We start from the raw sequence: 26,028 nt of genomic DNA, 5'->3' as shown, positions 1-26,028 counted from the left end.
TTTTAAGTTTATAAGAAAAAATGTCCCTATGTAAACAACAGACATTTTGATTAAACACTAAGGTTCTTATTTTGGCTGCTAAATCAATAATGCAGCTGGGCTGAAAGTAGTTTACATTCCCTCAGAACTGGGCTTCGGTTCAGCTGGTCCTGCACTGACATCATTTTCCAGCATGATCTGGCTCCTCTTTGCAACCAGCTTAGAAATATTCCCTGCAAATAACTACATAATTTTCAATGTTAACACATTTCAAGAAGAGGGTCTCACAAATGCCAGTACTTAAAATAGTACTGTCTGGCCAGAAATAGTCTCCCATCTGATGGGTAATGTGCTAGTAAACTAGTAAAAACTTCTAAACTTTAACAAGACTATAAGACTAAAGGCCTTTAGTGACACTGTTTAACTTTTTTACCTGAAGGTGGCCTTTGCAGGTTTTCTCCTCTTCACTCTCTGATAGACTAGTATGTACCTTTAGAGCAATGATGCCCAGGGGCACCGCTTGGTGCTTTTTCCTAAATGACAGACTCCAGGTAGGACTTTGTCAATACTGGAAGACTCTTTCATTATATTCTGTGAAACAGGAATATTTTACAAAAAGAAAAAGGAAGAGACTGTTTTATACACCTAAAACACAAAATTGCAACCATTAGCATTAAAAAAGAGCCGGGCGTGGTGGCTCAGGCTTATAATCCCAGCATTCTGAAGGCTGAGACCAGAGGATCATGGTTCGCGCACAGCCTCAGCTACTTAGAGAGGCCCTCTGCAACTCAGTGAGACCCTGTTTCCAAATAAAGAATAAAAAATAGGGCAGGGGGTGTAGCTTGGAAGTCGAATGCCCCTGGGTTCCATCCCCAGATCCGCAAAAAAAAAAAAAACAAAAAAACAAGAGCCAGACATTTAAAAAAGAAAAAGTTGAACAGATCATAAGAGAATCTGAAGTTTTTAAAGACTATTTTTATGACTTGCATGTTCAATGTCAACAACTAGAAATTTAAAAAACTATGAATCAAAGTGCTAAAATATCTTCAAGACCATCTAATATGGTTATATATGTAAAAGACCAGTGATTCAGCGATTCCATTTTAGCAAAGAGACACTCCTGTCCAGCTGGCTGGACAGAAGCATTCCAGGACCCATATTTAAGATCCACAAACTCAGAACTGTCAACAACAGGGCTTCAAGTTGCTTACCTGGAGAAATTCTCTGACATTAGATCCCAGGACACGCAAAATGGTATCATAACCAGATTCTTGACAAAAGACGAAAAACATCTTCCCGAACATTTGGAGGATTTCTCCCGCATTAAGATCTGTTTTATAGGTTTGTTAGGAAAACAACAAAACAACAACACATGTTTTAGGGGCTATTGTTACTGAGAAAAATGAAGGTAAGTGTATATTAAAATGATTTGAAATATTGACAATTCTTGTGCAAAGAAAACATAGACTGAAACATAACAAAATCCTGGCTAGGACCATCCAAGGAAATTAGAGAAACTATGAATGTTAGCAGTGTAAATTTGTATTTATTAGAATAAAATAATTTTTCAGCTTGTTAACAGACTCCGTAATTTTGATTTTTATATACTTAATTTAGTATTCATTACTTCCACAAAGGGGAATTTTTAAATCATCAGTAATGCACACGAAAATATTTTGATGCAAAATATGTATATTCAAAAATTCATTGTGTACAGTATGTACCCTAGTGCCCTGTGTTTTTCCTAATATCCAATTATCCATATTTTCTAAAGTTTAACATTTTCTGTAGTTTTTAAAGTACCTATTTTAGCCGGGAGGGGTGGCACACGCTTGTAATCCCCGCGCTTGGGAGGTGGAGACAGGAGGATTGCGCTGGTTTAGAGCCAGCCTTGCTAGCTTAAGAGACCCTGTTTCCAAATTAAAAAATATAAAATAGGTCTGGGAGGGTGGCCCAGAGGTAGAAGAGCTTCCAGGAACCCTAGTACCACCAATAAATAAATAAATAAATAAATAGATAGATAAAGTACCTATTTTAATCATTATCTTATTTAACATATAGATGCAACAATTTATTCAAATGATCCTTTTATTTAACATGTAGACATTTATTTATTTATTTATTTTGTAATACATATGGGAAAGGGGAGAGGGTAGGGAAGGAGCTCTGGGGGTGGGAGGAGCTTCCCAAGTGCTTTGTACATGTAGGTCCCTATTACTCTGAACTACTTATATGAGACTAAAATAAGCCATTAAGAAGATATTAAAAATAATAATACTATAACTGTGACATAAGTACACAAATCTTGATATAAAAGGTCTAGTACTCCTTAACCGAAACTTCCCAAAGAGTTTAAACATATACTATTTATTTATTTATTTATTTATTTATTTATTTATTTATTTAGTGGTGCTGGGGATTGAACCAGGGGCATTCTACCTCTGAGCTAAACCCTAAACCCTTGGCCTATTTTCTTTTCTTTATTTTATAACAGGGTCTCACTAAGTTGTGGAGGGCCTCACTAAGTAGCTGAGGCTGGCTGCAAATCCAGATCTTACTGTCTCAGCCTCCCAAGTATTGGCATTATAAGCATGTGCCACCATGCCCAGCTTGAATATATATATATATAATTTTTGTGTGTGTGGTGGTACTGGGGGTGAAACCCAGGGGCTTTCTACCTCTGGACTATACTCCCAAACCTATTTTATATTTTATTTGGAAACAGGATCTCACTAAGTTACTGAGAGCCTCACTAAGTAGCTGAGGCTGGCTTCAAACCAGTGCGATCCTCCTGCCTCAGCCTCCCAAGGGCGGGGATTACAAGCGTGCACCACCATGCCCGGCTTAAGAATATTTTTAAAGGATTTGATGATGCTAAATTGTCTCCAGAAAAGTTCTTTTCATTTAAAACCATATTGAAAAATATGTATTGATTTCCCCTGTAATGCTACTTTTCAACTTTGATTATTAATAAGACCGTATCATTTTTCTGAGTAACTGTTTATTAGATTTTTCTAATCCTTATATTCTGCTAGACAAAGCTAAAAAAATTCATTCTCTTCTACATAAATAGCAGCCTAGGTGTAAATTAATCACTATAGGAAGAAAAGACATTGCTGTAAGAACAACTTTTTAAGCCAGGCGTGGTGGCACACAGTTATAATCCCAGCATTTAGGAGGCTGAGAAAGGGGGACTGTAATTGTAGACAGCCTCAGTTATTTAGTGAGGCCATTTGCAACTCAGTGAGACCCTGTTGCACTGAGTTGCAAAATAGGGATTGGGGATAGCTCAGAGGTAGAATGTCCCTGTGCTCCAGCTCCAGTACCAAAAACAAAACAAAGCAAAAAACAAAAAATAAAAAAAAAACCCTTTCCAACATGATAGTTTTTGAACTTGTCTTCTCCAGTAATGATTTTTTTCTTTTCTTTTCTTTTTTTTTTTTTTTTTTTTGATGGTACTGAAGCCCGGCTCCAGTAATGATTTTTGACTGAGGTAGGTCTCAGTTTCCTGTTTCTTTTACCAACAGCTAGCATAACTTGTGATTGCAAATAACTTTGGTGGTTAATATTTTTTATATACTACACTTGTTAGTTACTGTATTGTTGCCATGGTACATGAAGTTATTACATTAAGTGTTGATACTTTTTCCTCTCCTAATACATTCACTTCTGTGAGCAGGAGCTTGTAAAATGAAGAACAGGATTCAAAAAGGCCAAGCTCAACATTGTATGTGAGTGAACTCCAACCCTGGCTTGTGCAGTGAAAAACTTGCATAATGGCCCACTATGGTCTTGAAGAACACAGTCCTTTGGGCCTCTGTTAGTAATTGAGCCAGAGAAGGAAAGTTGCTTTCTACTTACTGAGGACTTTGCTTGCAGCAGCAACCAAATCATAGGTTTTGGAATCATCGTATATTATTCTGACAAGAAACTGTCCTTCTTCATCTAATTGTGCCTCTTTTCTGTAAAACAAAATGAGAGAGTGATGGGGGGGGAGAAATTGAAATGAAAGAAGAGCTATACCATAGTCATAATGATTCTATCAACAATGATTTTGTATCCAAACTAAGACTTGTTTTTTGAAAAACTTGTTTAAATGAACATTTTGTGCCTTAAAAAAACCTAGAAATTAAGCAAAAATTATGTCTCATCCCATTCCACAAATTAGAATGATATGTTTAAATATAGTTTAATACAACTAGCATAATATGGCTCTCTAGTGCCCAATACAATACATGACACTAAATATAATCAAGAAGGAACTTTTGGTTTAAAGATTCAGCAAATATTTGTTTAGTCCCTGTATGCACTCTTCTAGGATCATAAATACAATCTTTAGTAAAACTGAAAAAAAAAACTGCTAATCTCTTGGCACACATATATTCTGCTACAGGAGACAGAAAAGGCATAAAACCAATGAATCCCACTATTGTGTATAATTATACTGCATCAACAAAAATAACAAATAAAATACAATTTAATAAAACAAAGCAGAGTAGACGGGCAGGAGTTTCAGTCCAATACCCAGGAAGGCCTCACAGATGCAGGCATGCAAGTGACATCCCCGCAAACCAGGAGCAGTCTGTCTGGGGACGTATGGTCTGGGCAGGGCCTGGGGAAGCATCCTGATCTGAGGAGGAACAGCAGCGGCCAGTGTGGATGGACAGAGAAATAACTGTAAGGACGGAGGTCAGGTCACAAGAAGCCACAGTGATTAGACCTGAATGGCCGTTCGGACGAAAAGCTTATCCTGAAATACATGCAGAGGTGGGCCACTTGCTAAAGGACAGTGACAGAAACTGAGCTGGTCACTGCACTGAGGATGGACCAAAGGTGTGTAGGACAACAGTGGGAAGGCCAGATAGATAGAAGTCTATTGTCTGCATTGAGGTGAGAAATGTATTTTGCTTTAGAGTGGGAGCAGGGCAGAGGGTGACACTGGTTCAAATGCCAACACATGCTGCCGGCCAAAGAAAAACTCAACAGAATTTGCTGATGGATTGGACACAGTGTGTGAGAGAAAGAGAAGAGTCGGGGATGACACAGAGGCTTTTGGCCTGAGCAACTGGAAGGATGTTGTCATAAGTAGCTAAATTTGGAAAGACTATTGGAAGCAGACTGAGGGTTAAGATTAAGAGTTATGTTTTAAATACATTTTGCTTGAGACGCCAAGTGGACTGATAAAATCTTCCAATTCATCCTTCCCTTATTAAACACAGTAGCTCAAAACATACACAGTTTTAGTGCGAGGAAATTACAGTTATCATTTTTAAGTCATCATAGTTCTACAAATACATTTATTTTGATAGGATTTGGATGACTTTTCTCAAACAAGTGTCCGAAGAGGAGGGGGAAGACATCCTTCAAAACATTGTCAGGTGGAGAAAGGAGCTGAGAAATTCCCAGCCATCTTTTCTAGTGTTAAATTCATAAAAATACACCAAGCTTGGATATCATTCTCTGACTCTTCATTCAACTGATTTAAATCATTGTATGTGCCAAGAGAAAAGAAGAGCAACTACACACTGTGATCAGGCAGACTTCAAGGCAAGCCTAAGTCTTTTCTCTCCTCAGAACTGGATTATCCCAACTGCTGTTCAAGGGAATAAAAACTATGATGTGTCTTATTTCATTCAATGTTCTCTAGAACATAGCATTTACTTGACACAGTTATACATTCAGTTTCTCAGAAACACACAGCAATCTGTAAGTCTTAAATGTGTGTTTAAGCAGAATACACAGGCTCTTTGCACAAAATAGAGGAATAGCTATTCCTTCCACCCAGAAAACCATGAGTCAGTGCATTTCTTCTTTCCTTTATTTTTTAATTCTTTGTAAGATAATAAGCTTCTATAAAAGAAAAAGAAAACCATGAGATGGAGAAATCACTTTCCTAACGTGAAAAGCCCTGGGTTTAATCCCTAGCACTACAAAAAAAAGGGGGGGGGGACAAAAAGAAAAGAAGAGGGAGACAAAACCAAACATACAACCAAAAAATAAAAAGAAACATTTATATATCATGTTATATATCATATATATACATATATATATATATATTTTTTTTGCAGTACTAGGGATTGAATTCAGAGATATTCTACATCTAAGCTCCACCCTCAGCTCTAATTTTTATTCTTTTATTTTGAAACAAGGTCTCATTAAGTTGTAGAGTGCCTCACTAAGCAGCTAAGGCTGTGCAACCCTCCATCTCCGGTCTCATAAGATAACAAATGTGCACCGCCACGCTTGGCAAAAACCTGATTTTGATAAGCATGGGGACCTGAAGTTTAGAACCCAGAATTTACTAATTGAATAGACTTGGAAGACAATATACATCACATATATATATATATATATATATATATATATATATATATATATATATACCTGTCTTTTCTATAATGGCAGCAACAATATAACTTACTTTCTACAACTATAAAGCGAAAAGTATGCAAAAGAGCATGATACATTTTCCTAATGACTATAGTGCCTCATATATTTGCATACGCAACCGTAGAGCTGTGTATAAAACGTGAGATTCTCCTTCTCTCCAAACATACATAGATATTAAGAAAAAGGGACAGAGCACTTCAAACACCTTAAATCTCTAATATTAAATATCAGTAAGTAACCAAAAATCATGAAAATATAATGTATGGTCATTAACTTACCCTTTGGTAAATGCTATAATACACACACACACACACACACACACACACACACACACACACACACGTACATGTATATATGCATTCTAATTTCTAATTTCAAAAAATATATGAAGTAGAAGTAATGATAAAGGGAAAAGATCCTGTAAGTGTTATCAGAGCATACTCTAGTTAAGGACTGCATGCAGAAGGTGTATTGACCTAGGATGATCCACTGGAGAAAGCTGGAAAGGTATTGTAAAAAAACACAGATAATGAGCTGGGCGTGGCGGCACACTCTTGTAATCCCCACACTTGGGAGGAGGAGACAGGAGGATCGCGCATGTTCAAAGCCAGCCGCGCTGGCTTAAGAGACCCTGTTTCCAAATAATAATAAAAAAAAGTATAAAAAAAAAAGGTCTGGGAGTATAGCTTGGAGGTAGGACTTCCAAGAAGCCCAGTACCACCAAAACAAAACAAAACAAAAAAAACACAGATAACATGTATATTACATATAAAAATGTGTGTGTGTAAGTGTCTGAGAAGCATGAGTAGCCTCTGCATTTTCATGATCCAAATCTAATGCTTCTAGCAAGTCTGAACTTGCAGACAAGCTCTAGTTTGAGGGAGCTGCCCAGAGGAAAGACTGCTCCTTTAAATCTGGTGACGGATTCCAGCACTGGCAGAGTGCAGCCCTTGAGTCAATGTGTTCACTCACCCATGCTCTCATGAGGGACAGTCCAGGGTATCTTAGTTTTAGGCAAAGCAACATCACTTTTAATATATTATTCCTCTTTTTCCCCTGACTGAAACCAGCCTGGCATGAGAGACCCTTAATAGCAATTTTCATGTTTGTTTGTTTTGTTTGTGTTTGTGTGTTGTTCTAGGGATTGAAACTAGGGACATTCTACCTCCTAGCTACACCCCAGGTTCCTTTTGTTTTATTTTAAAACAGAGTCTCACTACATTACTACATGCAGGCCTTGAACCTGCGATCCTCCTGTCTCAGGCTCCAAAGAACTAAGTTTAGCAGAGCACCCAGCTAATTGCCTTACTTTTTAAAGCACACCTGTAACCTATAAACATTTCAAAGGAGCCCTTATCAGTGGCTTCCTCAGTCCATGTAAGCAATTCATCCTTAAGCCTGCCTGGGCAGCTTCTCAGTCTGCAGCTCTTCTCAAAGCAACTGGTTCAAAATTATTTATTTATTTATTTATTTATTTATTTATTTATTTATTTATTTATTTATTTTGAGGGTCTGGGGATGGAACCCAGAGGCATTCGAACTCCGAGCTACACCCCCAGCCCTATTTTTTATTCTTTATTTTGAAACCGGGTCTCACTGAGTTGCAAAGCGCCTCACTAAGTAGCTGAGGCTGGCTGTGAACCACGGTCCTCCAGTCTCAGCCTCCCAAATGCTGGGATAACAAGCATGTGCCACCACGTCTGGCTTCAAAATTTTCTTAAGCAGATGTGTGCATTTGTAAATAAAACTACCTTTAAAATATTATAATCAAGATGAGCACAGTTGTGCATGCCTGTAATTCCAGTAACTGGGAGCCTCAAATAGGAGAATTGTAGGTTTGAGGCCAGCCTCAGCAACTTATCAAGACCTTCAGAAACTTAGCTAGACACACACACACACACACACACACACACACACACACACACACAATCTTGGTAAGTTCATTTTACTTATATTTGTACATAATATTATATATGCATATAATATTATTCATACAAGTGCTGGAACATTCCAATTTACCCAGGACACATGCAAATACATTGTCTGTGTCCTGGGTAAATTTACAATCTTCAGGAAGGAGAAAATTAAAGATTTTCATTAAGGGAAAGCACATAGTATGGTAATTACAAGCCCACCTATGCCAGTGTTCCTGCTCTGATAATCAATAGCTGTGTGACTTGAGTCTGTTTTTTAAAGGTCTCAAAGTCTCAGTTGGTTCTTATTTTTAAAATGAGCATAACCAGAACATCTGTTTTCCATGGTGGTTGTGAGGATTAAGACAGTGAGTTAGCACTTAGCACGGTGACTGTAGAGCCAGGTGGTAACTCTCCAATATAAGTGAGATGCTACATTCACAGCAGAATGACATGGCGATTTCTTCCTTCTGGTTTAAAACTTAATTTCAGCATTACAGACATTTATCTCTGGTCTATGACATTGACTTTAAACAGCATCACACATACCTTCCTTTTCCATACACACTAAAGGCCTCCTGTCACGTCCTGAATCCAATGCAGTAACATCACGGTTTTGAGAGAAGATGGGGGAACTGTCCCCAGGGGCCTTTGTTAGACCCCTGGGAATAATTCCCCCCAAAAAACACAAAAACCACAGGTTATTGTCCTGAGCTAAGGATAAATATGCAATAGTCCAAACTCTTGCTGAAGATTTAAAGAAGTTTATTAAAAAGATAGAAATACAGCCGGGCGTGGTGGCGCACGCTTGTAATCCCCGTGCTTGGGAGGCGGAGACAGGAGAATTGTGCAGGATTGAAGCCAGATGCGCTGGCTTAAGAGACCCTGTTTCCAAATAAAAATATAAAATAGGTCTGGGAGTGTAGCCTGGAGGTAGAAGGGCTTCCAGAAACCCCAGTACCACCAAAAAATATATATATATTTTTTATTTATAAGATAGAAATACAAAAGACAATTACAGCCTCATGTTACCCCAGGGGAACATGAGGGGGTGCTTTGAACAAAATCACCGAATTATAGAACACGGAACAGACTTTTTATACACATGACATCCTCCATCTTGTTTCACGTAATTCTGATTTAGTAAAAGTCCCTGTAAAGTTCCTCCCCTTACTTTTCCTGCCAGTGTGTCTCCTTTCTATCCCCTCTTCCCATGCTAGCTAGATTATCCAATTATGTAAACCTGTCTTTAGAATGAGGATGAGAAAGTCCTAGTTCCCCTCTCCTATAGACTTGTTAATTACCTTTAGCTGCGTTAATTTACATTGGAATAGTTGCCTGCTTCTTGGCAAAAAACCAAGTCCTTTCACAGATTTGCCCCCTACCAAATTTTTGAAATCTATTTATTAATAATCAGAGCTTTCTCAAATCTTCCTAGGCCATTCCCAATACTGGTACAGTAACTGTCTTTTTTTATGTGAAATTGGCAATCCAATAGCAGCATTCTTAAACCCTCTAAAATGCCCACGAGACAACAAAAAAGAGCACCTACCCTTCCAAGAGGAAATAATAGCACTCACTGCCATATCTTCTGCCTTTACTGATATAAGAAATTCCCACTTGCACAGTAATGTGATGAGAGTTAACGTATAAATAAAGTATGTTAATACGGTAGATCTAAAGTGTTCTCATCACAATAAAGGTAGTCATGAGAAGTGATTAATATTTTATTAGCTTGCCTATGGTGATTGCTTCACAACATATGCATACATCAAAAGATCAATCTGTACATGTAAAATATATACAATTTTTACTTAACAGTTATAAGCTATAAAGCAGGGAGAAAGTACTTATTTTGACAGAATATGTATTTTTTAAGTAGGGTTAAGGACACCATAAATTCCAACTTCAGAAACCCATGTTTGTGATGAATATGTGTGTGTTCTGGTCTCTGGAAATTAAGAATGTAAAGGAAAATTAATTTTTCTATAAATATCTTATACATATTTAGGGAGAGATAGACTGATAGAGCATAGAGAAAGTATATAAACAGAGAACACTGTACAATTTTGGACATGAGAGAAGGTTCTCCTAAAAAGTAATATTTGAGTCGGGCGTGGTGGTGCACACTTGTAAACCCAGCTCTTGGGAAGCTGAGACAGGTTCAAAGCCAGCCTCAGCTACTTAGGCTTTCAGCAACCTAGTGAAACCCTGTTTCCAAATAAAGTATAAAATAGGAGTATAGACCAAAAGTAGAAAAGCCCCTGGGTTCCACCCCCAGTATCACAGAAGGAAGGAAGGAAGGAAGGAAGGAAGGAAGGAAGGAAGGAAGGAAGGAAGGAAGGGGTAACATCTGTGGTGACAGTGCAAAGCTGAGAAGTACAATGTTTACAAGTTTACAGGCGAGGGTGAGGGGAGTGAGGGAAAGAAGCCCATTCTAAAGAAAGGTATTCTTGGGACACATCTAAAAGTCTAGTATGGTTAAGGAACTGAAAATTGGTCTATGAGGCTGGAGCGCTGAGGGTAAATGGGATGTGTAGCCTGCTCAGCCTCTATGTTTGGGAGGTCTGAAACTGCACAGTGAATTTCAACAAAGCAAGGTCTTAACATTTCATGATTCAGCCATGAATGGCAAATGGATCAGCATTTGCAATAAAACTGATGCCACAGTCATAAAGAGGTACAGCAAAAAACTTCTGAATCTTTTGCCTTAACTAAAAACCACTTTGACTTCAATATATTTTTATATAGCTTATATAGAAAAAGGTACTCCATTTTGCTAAACACAAACATTAAAGTCAACATTTTCCCACTCTTTCAAGTTGAGTGGACCAGGCGGCAAAGCAGCAAATGCAAAAGCTGCAAATACTTGGGCTTTTCAGTATTTGTCTCCTACTTGAGCCAGTTAGAGTTCTGTATAGTGTCCATTTCTTTTCTGTCAATGTCTACCTAACATCAACCCTAACTAATGCTTTCCAACACAACAAAGAGAAACATTTGTCAGAGTCCCTTATTCTGGAGAAAAGGGACCAAGACAGTGAAGAGGACATCATGCTCGCAAATGGCGGCCACGTCTGGCTAATGTTTGCCAGCATCTTTTCTGGGTATTTTAAGAGTGAGAACACAGATCTGGTTTTTCTTCTGGTGCTCAGGATAATGTGTGAGGTTCCTTCTCTGGCATGCCAAATAAAGTAGTATGCCTCTATAATTTCTTTAATTCTCAGAAATTGCAGAATACAAGGAAAATAAAAACCCCAAGACCCACCTTGATTTCTGGGGGATACTTTAGATAATAAAATGCAAACAAAAACAAGACACCTGCAATAAGCCTTTGGCCTTAGATGTCATAAGCCCCCTCAACATGGTCCAGGTCCTGGGAAAGCCCATACAATGAGCTCACTGGCAGATATGTGTAGTGATTTGTGTTTGGGCATTTAGTTCCCTCAAATTACTTCACACATTACTGAGTCTACCAAGTAATCTACTGAGCTTTCCTTATCCTTCAGGCTAATTGGAAGAGCTTTAGAAAGAAAAACATTCTGATACTAAAAAGCATCTGTTTTATCTATTTTTATTCTATATATTAATTGTTAAGATTACTTTCAGGACATTTCTGGGTAAAAAAATCAATGCATTATCAATTTTTAATGTATGTAACATAAGATTCTACTTCATATTCATACCAATTTTATTTTTTCCAGTGCTGGGAACCTAACCCAGGGCCTCCCTGGAGCATGCTAGGCAAGTGAGCTAAACTCCCAGCCTTCACATTTACATCCTAAAAGAACCTTAAGCCTAGATCAGAAAGGCAGGGGTGAAGTTCTGACTCCTCAGTTTCCTACACATAATCCCCAAACATTCAGTCTTTGGGAAACTCACCTTTATTATTTAGGAAAAAAATGTGCTGGAAATTCCTTTTATGTTTCAAATGGATGTTGTAGCACTCAACTGAAACCATAGAGAAGAAAGGACTTGGAAAATTTTAAACTGTTTTAAGATATAAAGAGCCATTAATATTTGACAACACACAGAGTTTTCTTCCTGCTTGAAAACAGGTATGGAAAGGTACAGAAATTTAACTCATAGCTTCATGAATTTGAAAATCTAATCAAAATATGACAACAATTTATTTATTTATTTATTTTGGTATGGGGATTGAATCTCCAGGGGCATTCTATCTCTAAGCTACGCTTCCAGCCCTTTTATTTATTTTATTTATTTATTTATTTTATATTTTGGTGGTACTGGGGTTCCTGGAAGCCCTTCTACCTCTGGACTACACTCCCAAACCTATTTTATATATTTTTTTAGTGTTGGAAACAGGGTCTCTTAAGCCAGCGCGGCGGGCTTCGAACCTGCGCACGATCCCCCTGTCTCCGCCTCCCAAGCGCGGGGATTACAAGCATGCACCACAGTATCTCACTAAGTTGCTGAAAGCCTCCTTAAGTTGCTGAAGCTATCCTTGGACCTTGTGATTCTTCTTTCTCAGCCTCCCAGGTTCTGTGATTACAGGCCTGCACCTTAGAGCCCAGATTCACATTATTTTGCTTTTTAAGTTTTTGTTTTGTTTTGTTTGTTTGTTTGTTTGTTTGTTTGGTGGGACTGGGTTTCAAGGAAACCCTTCTACCTTTGGGCTACACTCCAAGACCTATTTTATTCTTTTATTTGGAAACAGGGTCTCTTAAACCAGGGAGGCTGGCTTCCAACCTGCGTGATCCTCCTTTCTCCGCCTCCCAAGCGTGGGAATTACCAGCGTGCTCCACCACGCCTGGCTTGAAGTTTGTTTTGACCAGGTAAATATTCAGAGCATAAATGCATTTTTAACAATAATAAGCACTGAGGGCAGGGAAGTGGTTGGAAGAATATGATGCTACCTTGATTCCAAAATAGAACTTCAGCAGGAAAACAATATTTTTCTTGTAGTCTGTAGGATGTAGCAAAGAGTCTGGCATAAAAAACCACAAAGGGGGCTGTTGGAGTAGCACAAGGAAGGGCTACATGAACCAGAAAGAAAGAAGAGGGGAGTCTTAAGAGGCACTGCTAAGTTGATGTTACAGGTTCTAGTTGCATGGGATGGAGAAAGGACAAGGAAAAATGAGAAATCACAATGAAGTTATTATTTAGAGTGCTTAGTTATTATTTAGAGTACTTAGGACACATAAAGACTTACAATGTAGTATACTGCAATGGGCTCCCCTTCCTTTATCTGCCCTTCTTTCCTTCCTTCCTTCCCTCCCTCCCTCCTTCCCTTCCTTCCTTCCTTCCTTCCTTCCTTCCTTCCTTCCCTGGGACTAGGAATTAAACTCAGAGTCCTGCATATGCAACTCAAGTACTCTACCACTTAGCATAGCAATATCTTCAGTACCAGGCTAACACTATTAAAAAAGAGTGCTAAGGTTCCCCCTCCATTATCTGGAGTCCCTCTGGTATCCCTAATACTCTCTAGTTTAGGCATATTAGTAAAAACATAAGTCCCTTCTCTTTCTGTGCTTGGCTAATCTCACTGAACATAATGTTCTCCAGGTCTTTCCATCTTCTTGAGATTTTGTTCTTTCTTGCTGAGTAGAATTCCATTGTGTGTATTTCCCATAATTTTGCAATCCATTCATCTGTTGATGGAGACTTACGTTGGCTCCATATTTTGGCTATTGCAAGTTGTGCTGCTATGAACATGTGTATGCATATGTTACTGTAGGAACTTCAGATAATGGAGGGGAAGCTTTAGCAAAGCTAGAAAGGAAGGGTAGGAGAGGAAGAAGGCTGAGGTTGATGAATGGAGGCGCCACCTTTGAATATGTGTATACATGTGAATGTAGCATGGTCAATTTGGACACTCAGTGTTGGGAGGGGGAAAAAGAGGAAGTGAGGGGAAGGGCACCAAGTACTATGTGAATGTATGCCATTGTCAACATGATCCACATTATGATGTAAAAATATAGTGTACCAATAAAATAGAAAATATTAAAATTAAAAAATGTTGCTGATTTGGGAGGGGGAGTTAAATTATATTTAAAATCATAAAATAAATGGACTTTTAAAATTAAAAATATATTTAGAGAGAGAAAGTGCTAGCTGGGTCTGCTGGCACATGCTTGTAACCCCAGCATCCAGGAGGCTGAGACAGGAGGATTGCAGTTCTCCTACAGCCTCAGCTACTTAGCGAGGCCCTTCACAACTCAGGGAGACCCTGTTTCAAAAATAAAAAGACTAAAAATTGGGCTAAGGGTTCAGCTCAGAGATACAATCCTCAGTACTAGGAGAGAGAGAGAGAGAGAGAGAGAGAGAGAGAGAGAGGGAGAAGAAAGAGGGCGTGCGCTTCATATCTTTCAGGGACAGAAAGAATTGAAAAATACCTGATTTTAGAGAAAGAATTGGTAGCACTTACTTATCAGCTATTTAAGAACTGTGTTAAACATTATTCAATATTTGTAATTACTCCGTAGAGTAGGTATTATATTTTTCCTTATGCAGTTAAGACAAAGTTTAGAGCACTTGATAGGAAATAACCAATTTATATCAGAGCATTTGTCCTTTTTGAACCACAAGATTCATGATTATCAAATTTAATTTGACACATTAATTTCAAAATCTGAACATCAGTATATGCTATTTGATAGGTAAAATATTTCCATATTTGACTTACAAACAGGAAAGATAAAGACTAAAAATATCCAGATATAACCAGACATTTTAAAGGCAATGATTATATACATTGCCTTTCTTTCCTGAATGCCTAAAACAATAACCTAAGCTCTTTAAAGATGAGTTTAATAATAAAGGACAGAGAAAATGAACCAATGAATGAAAAACCATGCTTCCCTGCTGTAAGTCAGGTAAAACCATAAAGAAAAAATAGTATTCTTTACTCAAGGGAAAATGATAGCCTTCTAGAGGAACCAACTACAATATTTACCAAATAACAAAATCATTAAATTATTATCAAATTTATATGTCTCATATCAAAATCTTGATCCCACTATGTATTACAGGTCTTTTAGTAAAACAAAATATGGATAATCAATACTGTGTGTAGCACTGTAGAGTTTAAAATATGTTCTATGGCCTGCTCACCTCTGGGCAAATAATCATAGTTTTCATAAAGGTGCCTGTTAATCTACTTTTTTATTGTGCAGTGGTGAAGATTGAATTCAGGGCCTTGTGCATGCTGAAATTTTCAGTTTTTTGAACCATCTTTAGAATCCAAATGTCCCTATGACAATCCAAATGTCCCTATGGCATTAGAAAATACAGAATGGAATTTAGTAATTTGATATGATGATTAATTTAGCTCACGCTGATGGAAGAATAACAGAGATGGTTAAGTCAAGTATTTAGATATGTGTGTGTATATATATATATATGTATAGATTTATATAGATATATAAATGTATATATGTATATATATTGACTTTATATGTGTATATATACTTTACATATATATATGTATATACATATATATTGACTTTATTTTCTAAATTGATAATTGACTTTTCTTGTCATTTAGGAAAAATGGCCTCTAAAAGTTGAATGGAAATAACAAAACAAGATTTGAAGTAGGACTCGAGGTCTTATTTTTGTTTTTGTACATCTGTTATTGTATAGATCAGGGATGGGCAAACTACAGCCAGTGGGTCAAATATAGCCCACTGTTTTATTCTAGTCCAGGAGCTAAGAAAAGAACTTATATTTTTAAACAGTTTCATTTAATAATTAAATAGTTACTCACATAATATCCTAATTTTTTCCTTAGTCCACAGCCCCTTAAAGACTTACTTTCTGGTTCTTTAAGAGAAAGTTTGGCATAGACAAGTTTTTTTCTTAAAAAGAGGAACTTGAAACTCTTATGAAGTTGGTAAGAGTATAAAGTTGATAATAGTGAGTTTATGGCAAACTATTTCTGGCTTTTATCCACAAAGAGTGATTTGTCTGGAATCTGTTTTATTTCTGATTAAAAGGATGTTTGGCATCCTTTCTCATGAAGGATGGATGGTCATTTCCTACTAAACTCAAAAAGTATTATATAAAATTCTATAAGCATCCATTTAGATAAATTTTTATGGACCAAAAGAGATAGAAGAGTTTGCTACTTTCTGAGAAAGAGGTAAGCAAATTTTCTTATATGTTCAATTCCTTATAAAAAGTTAAAACTGAAAGTATCTTAGACCAATGATTGCAGTCACCTTCCTTGGAGAGGAGGAATCAAAAATCATTTCAGCAGAATTTTTCAATTACATTCCTTCAATTTCTCCTGCTATACCACCAGGCAGTGAAAATCTCTGCTGTTGAAAGCAAATTATCTTCTAGGGAACATTTAGCAATCCCTCAGGGGTGATGGGTAGGAGACCAATGAGCAGCTTTAATCCCCTCAGTGCAGAGAGCTGAACCATATTTTCTGGCTCAGATACAAACCTGCACTCTGGGATCCATCACAAGGATGCTTTTCTAAAAGAAGAATGAAAACCAATGCCTATTTTGCCAACACTAGTTCAACTAACAGTATGTTCCTTGCAAGGGCTTAATCTTCAAGGTGTTTTTTTTTTTTTTCATCTACACAATGGAGGTATATTTATTTGCCTGCTCATAAATACATATTTCCAAAGACTAACTGAAACGTTAAATAATAAAAGTTACATTTTGAATATTAGCGAATGAATCAAGCATATGCCTTCTTTTATTTTTTTTATTTTGTTCTTATGTGTTCTTCAAAGGCTACAACTGATTATTTAAATAGAATTAATGAAGTAAACTTGAGGAACCTTGCTTTTTCTTTTAAACACCTTCATTTTATGAGTAAAAGTAAGTAAAAAATACTCATATGACCTCTTTCATCTTTACAAAAAGAAGTTTTAGATGATTGGGATTATCACTTAAATTGTTTAAGAATACTATGCAAAGCTATTTAAAGATGAATTAGTGTTAAAATCAATTGTTTAGAAATTAATTAGAAGGTTTTTGGCAGTTATGTTCTCATCAATGGAATTTGCCCATTTTGAGGTACTGACCTCTGCTGAGAAAAAGAGCCAATATTAACAAAAATTTTGATAACTTAATTTTTTAAATTTCAGATTATTTCATTATATAGCATTTACCAGTTATCCAAATTGATAATAGTTAAGACATGCCTTCCAAATCTGGTTAAATTACATAATGATTGCTTAATCATAATAATCACCTTTTATTATGTTCTTGAAATTTCAATATTTATTGTCATAGTATATTCACCAGATAATTTGGAAATATATGTTTTACTGATGAGGAAATATATGGAGGATATGCATAATGCTCTCATAATTTCACAAAGAAAATGGCTAAAAAATAACCCAACTTATATTACTCTACTTACTACATTGTTTTTGTGTCTATCTTTACTGTGTATTGAGGAAAATAAAAAGTACAAAAGTTCTAATAAGGTGGAAAAAGTCAAATCTTAAAGTAACCTTTAGTGCCTAGATTCTCATATTACATGATCATGTAATTGCCAAATTGCAACTTAGTTCTGGGGATTGAACCTAGATGTATTTTACCTCCAAGCTACGCCTCCAGCCAGATTTTATTTTTCTTCCTTCCTTTCTTCCTCTCTTTCTTTCTTTCTTTTTTTGAAACAAGGTCTCATAAGTTTTCTGAAAGCCTCCCTAAGTTGTCAAGGCTGGCTTTGAACCTGTGATCCTCTTGTTTTATCTTCCCAAGTACTGGGATTACAAGCGTTTGCTACCACACCCAGCTTCAACTTCTCTTTATAATAATGTAGATGTGCCCCTTGAATAACACAAATGACTTACAGAACAGGAAAAAAATGCTCGACAACACAGATCCAGGGAGAGATGTTGCAATATGGTGTTTAATTCATAACTCTGGCCATTTCCATGGAAACTTAATTATAAGAAGTCTCTACCATGTCATTGCATACTAAGATGTTAGAACTGATTGCTGATAATCATAGTGTGCTTGGAAAAAAATAGCAAGAAGCCATTACTTACTTGAGATAACAAAGTAAGATCGGAGAATGAGAGAAATTACGGTAAATATTAAAAATGTTTTCCCATCTCCCCACCAAAGTAACCCTTCCTGTCACCTTCATTATAACGTGATAGTTCCATTGTCGCTCTAAGATGAGAAACCATAAACGTGATTTTGGTATAGTTAGTTGGTCATGGTCAACTATACCTTAAGCTAAATGTGCATGCCCACAGCATGAGACTGAAATAGCTTTGTTAGACTGAAATGATCAAGGATCAGTAGAAATGAGCACCCATCATTTAAACAGGTTTAAACTCACGGGCATTCAGTGGATTTCAGCTCGCATCATGAACAGTGGGCCAAAGTTAGAGCACGATGCCCTTCCAGAACAGCCAGATTTTATCACAGTAGAAGACAAATAATTAAAAGGGATATTAAAGAGAAAGCATTCCAACAGAACTTTATTTTAGAATGAACATATGCATTCGATGCACTTGCACAAGAAATGGCCTAGGAGTGCATCTTAGGATAACAGACAAGCTTACTTCTGTGTCTACAAGAGGCACAAATCATAAAGGAGCCCAGGCTTCCATTTGCTTCTGAGGCCTTGTAGCAGCAGCCTTGGGAGGCCTGTGCAGTCCCTGGGGCCCCCTCCCGGCGTGGGAGCGGATCAGCCCGCAGAGCCTGGGAGCCCGGGCTCCAGCAGAACGTTCCCACGCTGGGGCCGGGTCGGGAGGCCGCGGTGACCCCAGGGGCTCCCTTCTGCGGCTCTCACCCTCCCGGCCCCGCCCCGCCGCCCCTCCTCTCCGGGTCGCAGCTCCGGAGCGTGGGAGCGGGCGGCGGAGGAGAGCGGCGGGCGGAGAAGGGAGGATGCGCGCCCGCGACCCGGGAGGCGGGCGAGGAGGCTGGGGGCGGGGGGCGCAGCGGCGGACAGCGCGGGCCCCGCCAGCGCCCAGGCCGAGCGCGGCGCCCGGCGGGAGGGCACGGTCACTTACTTGATGTCTTCCCACACTTCGGGGCCGTAATTGCGGATCACCAGCAGCTCCAGAGCATGATTCACAAACCCGTACTGTGGGAAGAAACCCGAGCGTCAGCGACCGGCTGCGGGTGGGAGGGGGCTGGGAGCCCCGCTATCTGCACCCCGCCTGCTAGCTGGGCTCTCGGAGGGGCGCTGGATTATCCACAGGGCTAGATCGTCGGAGGGCAGCCTTCCCGTGGGCGTGCGGTGTGCCCCACCGCGCGCCATCTCCCGGGCCCCGGTCACCTGTCACCGCTGGGGGGAGGCTGAGCCCGGGTCGGGTCGGCGGCTGCCCCAGCCTCCTCCAAGGCCAGGCCTGCGGGGCCAGAGGGAGCGGGGAGCCTCGCCGGAGCTCCCCGTCCCGAGCTCGGGAGGCTGGGGTGCGCGGTGGGACTGGCTTGGGGGACGAGGCACCGGCATCTCCCGCCGCTGCCCGGCGGTTCCCACCTCCCCGCCCCGACGCGAGAAACCCCGAGGCTTCTCCCGCCCCAGCGTCCGGCTCCCGCAGGCGCCGGGCCCCTGGGAGGCTGAGGCTTGAAGTTCCAGCCTGATCCGGCTGAACGCACTCACCATGGTGTCTGCGCCCGGAGCCCGGGAGGGAGGCAGCCTCCACGCCGAGGCTGGGAGGAAGGCGCCCAGGCAGCCTCTACAGCAGCTACGCGCAACCCAGCCAGGCGAAAGCACCCCGCGGGAGGAGCGCGGCAGCCGTGCTCTGTCCTGATTGCCACCGCCTCGCAGCCAATGGGCAGCCGAGCCGCAGGGGGCCGGGCGCTGCTGTCTAGCTCTCAGCCAATCAGCGACAGAGGGGGGAATTCGGTTGTTTTAGGTGCTGCTGTGCTCCCTGCCTCCCCGCCCCCGTCTGGTGACAAGGCCTTCCTTTGGGAGAGTGAGGATGATGGTGAAGGTGTGTCTGTGTGTGAGGTGGGGGAAGGGGGATGCAGCTCTTGAGATCTTAAGGAATGTATTCTTTTTTATTTTTATACTTTTTTTTTTTTTACTGGTGCCTTGTAATTACACATCACAATGAGATATAGGGAGATAGAAATATTTATGCACATAACATTTGTGTTTCCTTCAGATCCCACTCCACTCCGACCCTCTCCCCGTACACATCATTGTTATATATAAATTTTTTGCGGTACTGGGGATGGAACCCAGGGACATTCTACCTCAGAGCTACAACCCCAGCCTTATTCTTTAGTCTTTTTTTTTTCTCTTTAAATCCACAGGTCTGCCCTCAAGAATATACAGAAGGATCACAGGTTCAGAATACACAGAAGGATCACAGGTTCAAGGCCTGTTTCAAAATAAAAAAATAAATAAATAAAATAGAGTTGGGAATATAGGTTAGAGGTAGAATGCCCCTGGGTTCAATCCCCAGCACTACCCACCCATTCACACACACACATGCGCACAGACACTCAGAAAAGTAAGGGTGTGTGTGTGTGTGTGTGTGTGTGTGTGTGTTTGCAACTACAATCCTTAAAAGGAATATGCTGCCATGGTCAGCATCAGCATCCTCATGTTTATCTATGGTAGACTTGTGGGTGATCATTTCCTCTGTGGTTTGGTCCCACAACAGTTTATGGCAGATTAAGACTAAGCTAAACACACTTTATTTTTAGTCAATGAGCCCCAGTGAGCCAACTGACATGTTCCCTAACATACACACATTTTGGTGAACAACATATTAAAGCCACCCCTGTCCCTCAGTCACCTGCCCAAGATCCACCTGTGCTCTGGGCTTGATTCCAGTATAACTCCTGACCATGGCCAGAAGCCATGATTCCAGGAGTTTTAAACTCTATAACCGGCTTTTATGGCTGTTTCTTGGATGTAACTGATGAACTAGAAAAGGCTCGACACAAAATGCACAGATTTTTAATGAATCTGCCTTCAGTCTACGTCCTAGTAGACAGGATGCTCTGAGCCTAAGCACAGGAAGAAGATGGGAGAACGGTGCTGTCTGTTGATTGAAGAGATTTGGGTCTGAGGCCCAAAGCCAAGTCCAGTCTCAAGTGGACCTGAGAGGCCACCTTAACATGTTAAGATTTTAAGAACTTGCTGTGAGAAAAATCACATAGTGACAGAGAAAATGTCAACCCAAAATAACTGTATTGTCATCTCAACTAGATATATGTTGAAGGTTAATGGATACAGAAATAATAATCGAGCAAACAAAACAATCAGTAAACTGAACATTGTCCATCAGTGCTGCTATGATTAGATAAAATAGTCTTTTGTTAATGAGATATGTTTATTTATATCATTATTAAGATATTGGGCCATTATTTAAAAATAGCCTTTATTTTTAAAACCATTCAAATGGCATGTTATGGAACTATGAAAAGACAAAAAATGGAGTAATTGCACAATGATAATGAAAGATGCATTGGTAGGTAAACCAAAGACACGTGGATGGAGCAATCATCAATTTTTAAATGGTTGTATAGAGTAAAATGATATTTGGGTCAAATAAACCACACATATGTAAATACTGCAGGAAACATAATAGGCTGAAAGGAAGAATAAGAAAGACTGATACAGCCATTCTCTATTGCCTGAAGAGACCAAGGAACTTTTTTATATTACGATCCTGTTTATTTTGACTTTATATAGATATAGTAACTCATTAGCGTTTTAAACAACTCTTTTTTAACAGCATCTCTAGTTTTTCTCCTTGGAAACTAATACACCCATACTGTGTCCGTCTAAGGTATGCTTCAAGCATGCTGTGGTATCTTCCAACTTAGGCTTTATAATTGCTTTCGGGTATAAAAAAAATTGGAAAGTTCACCTGGAAAGAGTTGAGAGAGGAAGTAAAGAATGAGTATGTCTGCTAAGCTCTCTCCCTCTTCTTCTCCCTCTCCCTCTCTTTCAGATTTCCACTGTCATTTTTTCTGTTCAATAATTTTTTTGCACTTATGGTCTCTGGGATCAACAAATATTTGCATTGGTAAAAAGCTATACTGTTTCACTTTCTAATTGTCTTGTACTCAGTCTGAATGTAAAGGAAGCTCTGTTCACTGAACTATTTTGGATTTTATTTGGCTCACAAGAGATCATGAAGAATATGACATTAAGGAATAGAGGGTTTCCTGCCAGGCCAAAAGGGAGTCAGCATTCTTCTGCAAATTTTCTCCCCATTGACACCACTGCTGACCAAGGGACATAGAATAACATCGTTAAGTGAATTATGCCATATTCTTGAAAACAATATATTGCATTCTTATTTGTGTGTCTCAAGCCCAGAAGAATCAATTAAAGAGGAACAGGAGGAGCTCAGGGAATGACTTAGCCAGCCCTAAAGTCAACACTGATTATTTGAGATCAGTCTAATGAATGAAAAACAAATAAATATAAGGCAATTTGTGGCTTTCAGAAATGTCAGCTGAAATGACTCACATTTTCAGCTAATAAAAGTAAATTAATTGGTTGTTAAATATTAAAAGTACTGTGACCATTGTTTTCAGGACTTTTCCAGTCAATATGATAATAACTAATGAAACTTAGATTGGGGATAGGTAGGGACACATTAATGGGGTGTTCTCAGTTCTGTACAGGTGTTTTTCAAATAATTACTGTTTTTCTAATTTTTCTCTCATGGAATCAGCACTTCTATTATGGATCTTTTTGTGAAACGCTATGTTCTTCTATTTCAACAACTCCCTATAAAGGATTTACTTTAAGTTCATATACTTCTTTAATCTCCATAATTCAGACTCCAATTACTGTTTCTTCTCAAAGCTTCTGGAGCTAGAATTTCCTAAGTATAAAATAACCACACCTCATGAGAGTTTTCTTTAAAACAATTACTATTTGAAGAAAGAAATTTAGCATGACTATATGCAAAGAGAAAAGCATATACTAAATGACATATTCTATGATACAGCTTGGGATCGATCAGTGGGAAAAAGAAATAATTCGTATTCCTAAAGAGGTCATATTCAGATTTTTTATTTGCAAAGCCATTGTAATATTAGTTACATGGAAAAGTATTATTGAATATTTAAAGAGAGATCTTTAAAAGTTTCTTTTTTCTATATCAAATTTTTAAAATGTTTATCTTTCCACCAGATTTATAAACAACAAACTATTCAAGCAAATAAATCTGTCCTTTACTTTTAGTTAAATTATTGGTGTGTGTGTGTGTGTGTGTGTGTGTGTGTGTGTGTATACTCAAGCATGCGTGTGCTCACATTACTGGAATGAAATTTAAAATATAAAAGTGAATTAAGGATGATGTTTAGTATCAATATTATAATAATTACAAGCATTGTGTTAAATTCATTCTACCTATATTTAAACTTGGAGTATATGAAATTAAATAAAACCCTGTTTTATTTTTAGGATAAACTTGTGAAAATTAGATTGAGGTCCAATATTTCGGCTCTTTAGTCAAACTATTTAATACAAGTGCTAACTGTCCTTAGTCTAAACTTTTACATGGCAGGAGAGATTTTTTTTTTTATAAGGACAATTCTGGCAGGCTTATGTCAATGATTTATCTACTTTGAGTACTGAAAGATATTTTAGAAGTCACTTGATCAAACTTTCTATATCAGCAAATATTTTTTTCTTTTTCTTTTCTTTTTTTAATTCTATGTGTGTGTGGTGATGAGTAGGAAACACAGGGGCTTGCATATACTAGACAAACACTCCAAAGATGAGTTACATCCCCAGACCAGAAAACCTCTTTAATGTACCTTCCTAGTGGAGAATAATAAAAAGTTAAAATATTAGCCAGGAAGTTATAGTGATATAATGAATTCTTGTTCTCACAAATCCTAGAGGATTTTAAGATTTCCATCAAGTTAAAGTAAAATACACTTTTCTATAGTTTCACCCATCTGTAGTCAGAGTCTACCACTTGAGCTACATGCATCTATTTTAAAAGCAGCCAGCCTGTTCTGGTGGCACACACTTGTAATTCCAGCATTTGGGAGGCTGACACAGGAGGATCACGGTTTGTCAACAGCCTCAAATACTTAGTGAGACCCTTTGCAACTCGGTGAGACCCTGTTTCAAAATAAAGAATGAAAAATATGGCTGAGGATGTAGCTCAGAGGTAGAATGCCCGTGGATTCTGTCCCCAGTACTGAAAAAAAAAAAAAGCAGCCCATAACTTAACAGATGGTGCATTAAAACATTGTCCTTCTGGAGTCTATGTTTAGTCTTATACTGAGTATTATGGATATGAAAATAAAGACAAGAGCATGAAAACCACTAGTTCAAGTGTTTACTTCTCTTTTTATTGCTTCTTTGCTTTTTTTCAGTGTTAGCTATGGCGACAGGAGAATACAGTATTTAATTGTCTGGTGTTTTAGATTGCTTGCCACCATTTCATAGAGATGTCATATTGGACAAGTTACTTAATGTATTTAAACTATAGTTTTCTCACTTGTAAATTAAAGTGATAAGTATTATTTGGGAAAACAATACCCCATTATATTCCAGTGTTGAGAAGCTTAATAATAATACCTACCTCTCGTGTTGGCTGTGGGCAGCAAACTTTTAATGCCTTAGGATGCTTGAAGTAGTGAGTGGCAAATATGAAGTGCTCAGAAATGGTTTATATACTCTTGTTTCCGGTCTTTTGCTTTTACAGTTTGTTTTAGAATCAATATCTACTGTAGATAAACCCCTTTTTCCACTTTATAGAACTAAAATACATCCACTGACAGCAACCGCATAGTGAAAACAGCTCAAACACAGTGATTAAAATACTTAGATCAAGCCAGGTGTGGTGGCTCATGCCTGTAATCCCAGCATTTGGTAGGTGGAGACCAGAGGATCACGGTTCACGACAGCCTCAGTTACTTAGTGAGGTTCCTTGCAACTCAGTGAGACCCTGTTTCAAAAATAAAGAATAAAAAATAGGGCCGGGGTTGTCATTCAGAGGTAAAATGCCCTTGTGTTCCATCCCCAGTACCAAAAAAAAAAAAAAAAGACTTAGAGCAATTGGACATGGTGATACACTTGTAATCACAGTATTTGGGAGGCTGAGACAGGGTTTGCAGGTTTGAGGCCAGCACTTGCTAATTTAGTGAGACTATTAAAAAAAAATGTATCGAGGGTATAGTCTAGAAGTGGATAGAAGTGGAATGCTCCTGGATTCAATCTCTAGTAACATAGATATAGATGGATGATAGATAGGTAGGTAGGTAGATAGATTGATTGATTGATTGATTGATAGATAATCAGACTTACCTCCTTGCTCGGCCAGTCAACATGGCTGAGCCAGTAACTTCTTGGCTGAGCCGATACCTTCTCATTTTAATGGCAACAACTGCAAAGCTCTCCTTCCTCAGCTAGGGTACTATGAATATCAAACGAAACAGAACAATTAAAAGTTTTCTAAGAACTGCACAGACTTGTCATCGATTGCATGAAATCAATAACTAAATAAGCAAGTACTTATATAAAAAGAGACAATATTTGTTTGGTCAAACATTAGAAAGCCACAAAATCTTCCACTAAGCCAATCTATGTATTTACTTGTAAAACATAGATATGCAAAGAACCCTGCTCAGTAACTTAGAAGCCCTAGCCCCAGTCTATGATTACAGTATATAATAATCTAGTTATCTGATGGCGTTTCAGTCTTATTATCTTCCAGGTGATATTTCATCACCCTGGCCTGTCTGCTGACCAGAATTCCCTTCACCCCTGATGTTTGCTTTTTGTCCTTTTCAGTACTCTGACCCTATCACACTATTTCTTGGCTATAAATCCCCACTTGCTTCTGCCATATTTGGAGTTGATTTTCTG

General features: G+C 38.6%; 1 protein-coding gene across 1 annotated transcript in view; it reads right to left on the bottom strand.

The window, feature by feature from the left end:
- Nucleotides 1-19,302, bottom strand: part of GUCY1B1 (guanylate cyclase 1 soluble subunit beta 1) — a gene marked incomplete at its 3' end in the record, with an annotated part of 54,274 nt that extends 34,972 nt beyond the window's left edge. The window contains exons 1-3 of the mRNA XM_080697159.1: nt 19,235-19,302; nt 3,841-3,941; nt 1,191-1,309 (exon numbers count right to left, since the gene is read on the bottom strand). Coding sequence (XP_080553285.1) covers nt 1,191-1,283 — 93 coding nt within the window. The 5' untranslated portion in view covers nt 1,284-1,309; nt 3,841-3,941; nt 19,235-19,302. The remainder of the gene's footprint in view (nt 1-1,190; nt 1,310-3,840; nt 3,942-19,234) is intronic.
- Between the last annotated feature and the right edge of the window lie 6,726 nt (nt 19,303-26,028).

Source organism: Muscardinus avellanarius (assembly GCF_963383645.1).
Source record: "Muscardinus avellanarius genome assembly, chromosome: 6".
NCBI classification, from domain to species: Eukaryota; Metazoa; Chordata; class Mammalia; order Rodentia; family Gliridae; genus Muscardinus; species Muscardinus avellanarius.
The sequence above is the reverse complement of the archived record's forward strand: the minus strand, read 5'-3'. Positions and strand labels throughout refer to the sequence as shown.